The sequence below is a fragment of the Austrofundulus limnaeus genome, unplaced genomic scaffold, assembly GCF_001266775.1.
Source record: "Austrofundulus limnaeus strain Quisiro unplaced genomic scaffold, Austrofundulus_limnaeus-1.0 Scaffold43, whole genome shotgun sequence".
In the NCBI taxonomy this organism is placed as follows: domain Eukaryota; kingdom Metazoa; phylum Chordata; class Actinopteri; order Cyprinodontiformes; family Rivulidae; genus Austrofundulus; species Austrofundulus limnaeus.
The window spans coordinates 2,345,352-2,354,843 of record NW_013952445.1 but is presented as its reverse complement, the minus strand read 5'-3'; the positions used below and the strand labels follow the sequence as shown (position 1 = coordinate 2,354,843).

The following is a 9,492-nucleotide window of genomic DNA, read 5'->3' as shown; positions in this document are numbered from 1 at the left end:
CCCCCGAAACATACGTCACTGCATGGAGTTCCCCTCGCAACAGTCGATAATACAGGAAAAAAAAGTCAGATTCGTCACTTACCTGATGTATTTATCCACATCTGTCCTGGTTAAAGCTCCACAGTTTTTATCAGATTCCTCTGTGCACAACGTCTGTTTTATCTCCATTCATGAGTTTTTCACAGAATGATTATCTTTATAAAACTCTACTTCCTGGTGTCGGCTCTGGGAGCGAGTCTGGTTTTTTTCACCCTTTTTTTACTGAGTGCAGCAGCGCTTTCAGCACAAACAAACAAGCCATAAGTTTTTCACGGTTTGACTATCTTATAAAACTCTGCTTTCTAGTCTGGGAGCGGGTTGTTCTCTTTTCTTTTTTCTCCCCGGCGCGCAGCACAAACAAACACGCCCACGAACTTCAGACCAACCACACATTACCGTCGACACGGGAGGGGGGTCAAAAGTTCTGCTGGTGGGTTGTGCCAAAAGGGGCTGTCGACACGACGCTGCGAAGCCCGGTGACGTAATGTTCGTCATTAAACTGCGGCAACCCGTGCCGAAGTCAGCAGTTCGCAAGGAGTAYATTTTCAGCTTTAATAAGTAGTCTAAAGTCTCATGGGTTTCTTTTTCAACCTTGAAGGCTGGAGCAATTTTCAGGTCTTGGTTGAAGTGGTTGTCATGTTTCTCAGTTAATAGTTTTGTTCATGAATCTTCAATGAAGTCTTGTAGGCTTTTTGTAATATTTGATGATGTTTGGTTCATGTTTTTTTTTTCAAAAATGTCTGTTTCTCTGTTTGTCTGAGATGTTGCTTGATATATATTTTAAACAGTTTGAAGTTGACTTGAGCAGCATAGTCTCAGAGTCATTTGTGAAATTGGCCATTTAACGCTTCATTTTGCAGTGTCAGTGGAAAGTAATCAGCAGTTTTGTTGTGAAGGATGGACAAATTGTTCAGTTAGGATGATGTAATAAAAATACCAGTAAAACTATGATTTAGTTTGTTCAATGATGCTATTGCTTAGATGATCAGAAGATGGAAAAAACTGACAATTTTTAAATGATTGTACTTAGGTTTTTGTTTTTTTAGTTAAGTTTATAAAATGTTATTTGGATATTTTTGCTGTTTTCATTGAATAACTAAATATTAACTATTAATACAGTTCTTGACTGAGACATTTGTACCAATTTTCAGCTTAATCATCATTACAGCTAWTTGTGCATTTTATGGGGGACGAAAAAACTGCTTTAAAGCAGCTATTTAGCAGCTCTGAATCGTTGCCAGACAGCTCGTAAATTCTGCTTTTGCATCACAGCATAAAGAAATGCATTTAATTTTAGAAGTGACATCATTGCTGAATAGCATGTCTGCAGCTTGTGGCTCCACGTGGCATTTGAAAGAAGGAGAGAAAATTTCTTAAACCTGTTTAAAAACTGAGACCTAAAGATAATGATGATGAAACTTCTGAAAAGGTTTCAGAATGATGCAGCTCGAGTCTAAATATTACATCGGTCCACTCCAGACACCCRCTGAGTCTGTGAGGCTTTCTAGGGACTGCCAGCTGAAAGAGAATTGTTCAGTTTAAGTTGAATCACTGTGCTGCTGGCTGGGCTCTCTAACGCAGCAACAAGTCCAACATGAAAGTGTTCAACAGATCAGTGTTATGAGAATAAACATGAGGTGGTTTCTTTTGTTAAAAGACTCGGTTTGTTATCAGAGGTGTAACAGAGGTGATGAAATGGTAACATTTCCCAAAAACAATGGAAAGTTAAAGTAGTTGTTATGGATTTTCAGTTGAGGGGATTTCATCAACATCCCTGAGCTGCAGCAGGAACTGAGTAGTTTTCAAAGTGGTTGCCTCATTAAAGTAAAACGTTTTGTTAAAAAAAACATTTGTTGAGTTGTAACTTAAAYCAGTCTGCACCTTAACAAGTTCCATAAATTAGGAAGGTAACAGAGTGCTGGTAGTTTATGCCTAACATTAACGGTGGTTTTAACAACCATAAAATGTATTCCTGAACTCTGTTATTCATCGCATGAGTTATAAGAATTGCAAAGGGACAAAGCTCCCAGATCAGATACTAGAAAACTCAGGAGTAAATGGCTGATTTCAGCATCACAGAACAAACCATTCAATATTTGCTTTTGCATGTAGGATCAGAGCAAGTGGACCGAGTAAGGACTTAGCCAAAGAAACAATTTTTAAAATCCATTATCACTTTTTTTCACTGTGGCTAAATGTTTTGTTTCATCCTGCACTATAGGGCCACTTCTACAGGGAAATGGGATGATGTTGCTCTTTTAATGAAATCAGATTTGATGGATTTAATCTGAGGGGTTTAATTCTTTCTGATTTGCCACTTGACGGAAAGTTGACCTAACTTTTCTCACACTGTCTTATAGATGAACAACTTGAAAATTAATTTGAGTAAAAAAAATCTTTTTATCAGGCTTTGCTGCCCTTTCTCATCACATTTAAAATCTTTTCAATAAGCCAACATTTCTGCATTTCTCTTTCTGATCACTTGCCCATCCTTGGTAAAGCAGCTCAGAGCATGTGGAAATCGTCCTGGCACAATAAACTCTTCTATCTTTGCATTCTTGAGCCACACCTCGTTCATGAATCACTTGAAACAGCTCGGGCATGAACAGAATGACACATGATGAGCTATTTTCTATCCCGCACACACCTATCTCAGGATCATCTGTGAATTACTTATCAACCTTCTGCTGCTGTCACCAGACTGCAGCCCATTATGTAATTTGACTGTAATTTTATCCGATAATGAGTAATGTCATATGTTCTGCCAATTTAGAATAGAGGTTTTCAACAAAGATGATGCAGTTGTACAGGATGTCTCATGGATGAATAAAGTGCACTGCTTTACTTGTTGCGAGGAATAAAGCTGGTGAAATTTTCAGTCAAAGAACTTAAATCTGAAAAAGTTGCATTAATGTCACGTAGGCTCACGCTGCAGGCAAATGCAACACAAATCTGATTTTTAATTTTTCAAATCTGACTCAGGCCTTTTCAGTATGTGGCACTAAATTGGATACAGATGTGAWGTTTTTCAATGCGACAGCAGTCTGAACTCATGTCTCCTTTCAACTGGCATTTGCTTCAGCGAGGTGAGAGTGAGCGGATCGATCCAAGTATTTAGAATATTGATGCCAACCTCATGTTTAAATCCTGTAACTCCACACGTCTTCAGCTACAGAACAGAAATTGCTTCATCTTTTTTGTTTCAAGTTTCCATGTCCTGGATGACTGAGAATGGACACAAACATATGATGGTTACGTCGGTCTCAGACCTTATTGATACTAAAGTTACTGGATCATTACTTTTGTTTTAGCATGTTGTTCTCATTCCAAAAATTAAATGCTGCACCAAGCCGACCAAAGGAAGGTTAAAATGTAAACACTGAACTAAACAAGCATGTCAAAAAAGTATTTAATCTGCTCTGATTGCACAACTTCAGAATGGGCATGCTAACGTGTAGCATCCATGGGTCATTTGTGTCGACACACTGTGCAGGAGATCAAAGATCAAACAAAGTCGTTGCAGCGGGAGCTAACGTCTGCAAATCTTTCTAGACAATCATACAAATGCAGTTTGTTGACTAGTCTTTAACAGTCATAGCTCAGAGATCGTGAGGAGATGTAAAATGGAAGTTGTTAAAACTGTTAAAGCTTCACAGATTTTATCAGATTCCTCCGTGCACAACATCGATTTTGTGTCCATCCAGGAGTTTTTGACGGTTTGACTATCTTTATAAATGTCTGCTTCCTGGTAGCCTACAACAGTCAGCTTCTGAAAGCGGGTCTCTTTTTTAAATTTTTATTTATTTTTTTAATGAAAATTTTTTTACCAAGTGGTTGAAGCAAAATGCAGCATTCAAGCTCTTTCAGCACAAACACTCCCATGAGCTTCTGACCAATCGCACAATAAGTTCTTATGTGGATGTGGGTAAAAGGTTCTGCTGGTGAGTTGTGACAAAGGGGCGGCTGAGTCAACGTTGACAACACGGTAACCTAATTTTCGTCATGAAACTACGGCAATCCGAGCCGATTTCGGCAGTTTGGAGGGAGTGCGAAGCAGGCTTTAGTTGGCTTAAATTTGCTTTTGTTAGGGTTCTGTTTTGGCGAGCAGTTAGCTTGATTCCTCAGTGAGAATTTCTCCCTGGTCTGTAAACTGAGATCACCTTGACTGCTGATGCATGTAAGCTACTGACTGCTCACAACTGCTCCACATACCCCCACTTCAGCAAAAAACCAAATCATCTATATTGAGGCCCTGTCACACTAAACAACTTATGCCGACTTATGAAACATTTTTATGTCTAAATTGCTAATAAAAATTATGTATTTGATCAATTTGTTCGAATTACATTACGTACACGCCAAAAAGAAGCTTCCTGTTAATTTTTTCAGTTCCATCTTCAATGTAGACGTCTCTAAAATGTTCATAAGTTGACATAAGTTATCTAGTGTGAAAGGATCTTTAGTTGAACATTCATATATTTCAGTCAGTATTTATAATTTTCAGTGAATTTGTTAAATTATGCATAAACTGTATTTCATTTGTAATTYAACAGATTTAACAATTAGTTAGATTTGCTGTTTGTGATTCAAACACATACATAATGCCACTGATTTTCTTTTTCAGCCCAAAACTGAATAGTTAACCATTATTAATTACCATCCTGCTTTATTTAAGTTAGTCATCCATGATGGTGGGAAACTGAAAACATAAACTAATCCATTCAAAATGTTGCTTTCAATCAAAAATATCACATTAGCTTCCTGACAGTAATGTAACAATAGAAAAACAGAAGCTTTTTGTGATTTTCTTTTTATTTGTCTGTTTTTTGTGTAATCTTAGCTGCATGTGAGTGATACAGAAGACACACAATCCAGTTTTCACTGATTCTGTGGTTCTGACAGTCCATTCATAAGTTCCTGTTCAGGCCAAAGCGGCTGGAGAGACTGGATGAGTCACATGCTGCGCAGGTTATATTAAGATCAAGCTTGAGGAGCGTACAAGGCTTCTGGATCACTATCTGAGAGCCCATTAGTATGCATGTTGTGTTTTTGCCTGTCGCCGCAGGCATGGGACACATGCAGACGCTGCCAGTGAACAGGTCTGAACTGAAGAGGGACACAGCTGTCTCTTAAAGACACAATTAGCCACTTTATTTGAACCTGTACAATAAAGTAGTTTTTATTTGCATTTGCAATTGAGATAAACAGAAAATTGAGCAGATATTTGGTTGGTTACACTAAAAAAAATAGAAGTTTTAGTTTATTGTATGCTCAAAACATATATAGCTTGGATTTTCAATTAGTAACAGGTTAAGATTACATAGATACCCTTTCCTGTCAGATGCTTTGGCACATGTCCCGCCTTTGCTGCTATCACTCAGAGCAAAGGATAAACTATGTGAAGGCGGTCAAAACGACATGTAAATATTTACAGCAGCACTAAATCTCCTGGAACCTCGCAAACTTGAAGACAAAATGAAACTGAACATTTTGAGATGAGTGGGTTGGTTTGTGCAGTAATTTACTGCAAGTCTGGAAACAAAGATTATTTAATAAAATAAGATATATTGATTCAAATGGAGGGAAATCCCAAATAATTTAAATATTCTATGAAACAAATCTTTTGAAGAAGCATGAACATGCAGTTATATAACTATGTGTAGGTATGTATTTTTGTTTCTAAGCACAAGATACCTAATTATTACCTGAGGCGTCTGAGGTGTGACAGATGGTGTAGCTGGACTTCTGCAYGAGAGCCCTCGGGTGATTTTATTTTGGAAAATGTGTTTCAGAAGTAAAGTGCTTTGGAACAGTCACCCAAAAGAAACAGTAGACACTACTTCTTCTTTTTCTTCTTCTTCTTTGCTGAACATTTAAATTATATAAGAGATGCATGAACTGAATGCATTTTACCTCAATGATTTACAGTAGTGGGCAGAAAGGTTTATTCAGCTTCTGACTTTGCTTTTGAGCTGTACTGATCACAAATTTTGTTCACATTGAAGGGATAGTCTTGTCATTTTTGATTAGATTTTTTGCCAAATCAGTAAATGGTACCTTATCTTATTGTGACATCAGTTGGAGCATAAAATAACTGAGTAAACACCATTTCAGTTGCTTTCTCTAAAGAGGTTTCATTTTGACTTTTTAGACTTATTTCCAGTGTTATGTCTTATTATTTATATTTATAGAATTTCTGACGAAAGCTAACTATTCCTATGCAGTGCTTTGTGTTCTGACAGAAAACTATTTTAAGATTTTCAATGAACAAATTCAACATTTTCATTTTCTGTCAAAAGATTTTGCTCCTTTCTTGTAAATTAAAGGCACCATTAAGTGAAGAGTGTGTTGGCAGGAAGAAATGCTAATTGGTTTGAGTGTGTCTTGGCAGCTCTCTCTGTGTTGTTGTGCAGTAGTCGGGTCGGACCCCTTCGTGAGCCTGAGCTCACTGTGCCCCCTTGTGGGCGGAGCCATATGCTGGCAAATATGAGAGAGGCTGCGGGAGATCCAGATGTGGTGCATCGTTATCCGGTCACTGGGATGAATGATGCACACAGGCCCCCATCTGCTGATGTTTGATTGACAACTCACGACGCTTTTGTTATAGCTTTTAGTTACGGCCACGGCCGAGCCGTCAGCCGGTGGGATTGACATTTCTAGGGTTGCGCCGACATGGTTTCCAGTTCTTAAACTGGGACGGTCAGAAGCAATAGAGATTTTCCAGCTTTCAAAGACAAGGTGCTGATTAAAAATGCATGTGGGAGCTTTTTGTCTCTACAGAGCCATCAGTGGTTGAGGGTTGACAATACAAGTTCTCATCATGGAAATGAATTAGGTCGGGCTTATTCATTATGCATGCCCATCGGTTTCTTGTTCAGGATGGCCATTGTGTCAATTCTAAATGGATGAAAGCCAGGCAGGGACCCAGATAACCTGGTAGTGTAAGACATTTGTTCTGCTGTCCGGCAGAAACCTTTCTGTCCGGATTTGTGTCTCTGAGGGTCGAGACTCTCTCTACAATAGCACAGGCTTTGAGGGAGGAAATTAGGACACTGTAGTTTCACAATTATAAACTGTTCTGCTTTTGATTCCACCAACATAAATAGGTGGAGTTGCACAGTTAACATCACATTGACATTGTTTTATTTAAACCTATATACCAGTAATACAGTTTTGTAACAAGTGGGATAAAAAAACATAACATATGAGCTCTGCTCCCATTTAGTTGTTTCAACCTACTTTGAAAAGTGTTTGCTCCAGTTAGATGACAGATTTCTGATAATCTTCCCTTTTTTTCTCTCGCTGGTCGGATGAATCCATCATGACAGCCACCACAGAACTGTTTTTTTTAAGATTTCAGAGTTTGATATTTTGAAGAAACTTGAGCTTTATTGAGATGAGTTTTTTTTATTTCATATAAACTATATTAATTGTTGTTCAGTTGGAGCTACTTTAAACAATCTGTACTTACAGTTTAGTGTGATTTCCTTTGGCAAACACATCAGCGATTACATTTCACCTTAGGTCTATCGGTGTCGACGCCGTCACCTGACAACTCTTTCTGTGTTCTCACTAACACCTCTGAACCTCATGTTTATTAAACTGCAGCCTTCTAGTTTGAGCTGAAAACCTTCGGCTCAGCTCTCTGCGTTTTATTCACCAGCATCTCCTCAGTAGCAAAGGACAGGGTGACATCCCAGAAACGATGCTCTGGTTTGTGATGGCGGGCTGCTCCGCTGCAGCTCCATGCCCGGGTTGATCCTCAGCTGTGTCTCCTGCAACCTGAAGCCAAACTGCCACTTTACACAATGAACTTATTTTTTGTGTTTGYTTGACAATTAAAACAGCTTTACAAGATCAGCCAACTTTACACTAAATCCTAAATCTGACAGTTTGTGCTTAGTGAGGGCTGTAAACGAATAGCATTGCAGACATCAGCATTTTCCTTCACCCTATGTTCTAAAATGATCYTTTATTTTAACATTGCAGTTTTAGTAAGTTGATTCTTTTCTCTTTTTTCCCAGGTGGTGCTCGTGTTTGCACTCAGTATTGGAGCCCTTGTAATATACTTCATAGATTCTTCAAAGTAAGTATTGTACTTGAGTTAAATCAGCATATTTCATATTTGAGATATGAAGATATGCTGCCATATRTTTCTCAATTAACCTGTTTTGTGCCACTGGTACAAAGTATTGATTGCATCATGTTTGCTGAAATTTAGTTTTCAGTTTCAGTTCTGAAATTAATTCTTGAGGTGCAGCTTTGTATAAGTTATTCCTGTCTGTATGGAAATGAAGCCTTTGGCAGCCCCATAAACAACACTTGAAGAGAAGACATTTACCCCAAGAAACAAGAAGCCAGCCTTTTTTATTTAGAGCAAAGTGACTTCACATAATAAACAAGTTTGTCTACGGRCAGGTTTCTCCGATTTAATATATGAATACAGCTAATCATGCCATCTGTGTTATGGTATAATGCAGTCTAAACCAGGAAAATTTATTTGGGAAAACTATGTTTCTGTTTAAAAGCTCATCAGGGATTTTTATTTATCACATTTTTTATTTAAATTATACTCAGCTGCTTAAACCAGTAAATCAGATCAAATCTGATACATTTCTGTAATTATCAAATGACATTTTTGAAACAAGTAAGAAAATATAAACCTCATTTTTTGTAATGCAGTCTGTTAAATCACTCTTGTCAAGTAAAGCATGCAATACCCCCCACCCCACACACACACACCACCATAAACAATGAGACTAGTTTCAATAGTGTGTTTAGCCTAATACATTGCTCCAGTAAAAGAATACTGAAGTGTTTTCCAACAAAGACTGCTTTAAGGCAGTGTTTCCCAAAGTTGGGGTCGAGACCCAAAGTGGGGTCCCGAAACATCAAGGTGGGGTCCTGAAAAGATTTTCTGAATTAATTACATTTTTGACTTAGTTGTTACAAAGNATTTGGGGTCACAAGTTTTGCCATGGATATTTTGTGGGTCAGAAGACAAAAGTTTGGGAACCATTGCTTTAAGGAGCCTCCAGTACCAAAGAAACTAAACGTTTAATCTGAGTGAAGAGCTGATTGGATCAAATATCTTCTCTGTGGGATTAAGTGCAGTGATATACTGTACATTGAAATGAATAAATTTATAGTTTGACGGTTCATTTATCCAAGTATCAAGATACAGCGGGTAAAATGAGTATTGAACACGTCAACATTTTTCTCAGTAAATATATTACTAGAGGTGCTGACATGAAATTTTCACCAAATGTCGGTAACAACCCAAGTGATCCATATCTACAAAGAAATCAAACCATAAATGTCCAGAAATTAAGTTATTTATAATAATGTGGAATGGCACAGGGAAAAAGTATTGAACACATGACGAAAGGGAGGTGTAAAAAGGCACGGAAAGGCAACACACCAGCTGAACTCTCTCAGTAATTAGAACGCAAG

The 9,492-nt window shown here is 37.9% G+C and overlaps 1 protein-coding gene across 16 annotated transcripts in view; it reads left to right on the top strand.

The window, feature by feature from the left end:
• The window catches only part of LOC106517014 (calcium-activated potassium channel subunit alpha-1), a 90,009-nt gene that overhangs the window by 23,404 nt on the left and 57,113 nt on the right, over positions 1 to 9,492 (top strand). For all 16 annotated transcript variants that reach the window (XM_014007679.1, XM_014007678.1, XM_014007677.1 and 13 more), the window contains exon 3: positions 8,064 to 8,125. In XM_014007679.1, the coding sequence (XP_013863133.1) occupies positions 8,064 to 8,125 (62 nt within the window). The remainder of the gene's footprint in view (positions 1 to 8,063; positions 8,126 to 9,492) is intronic.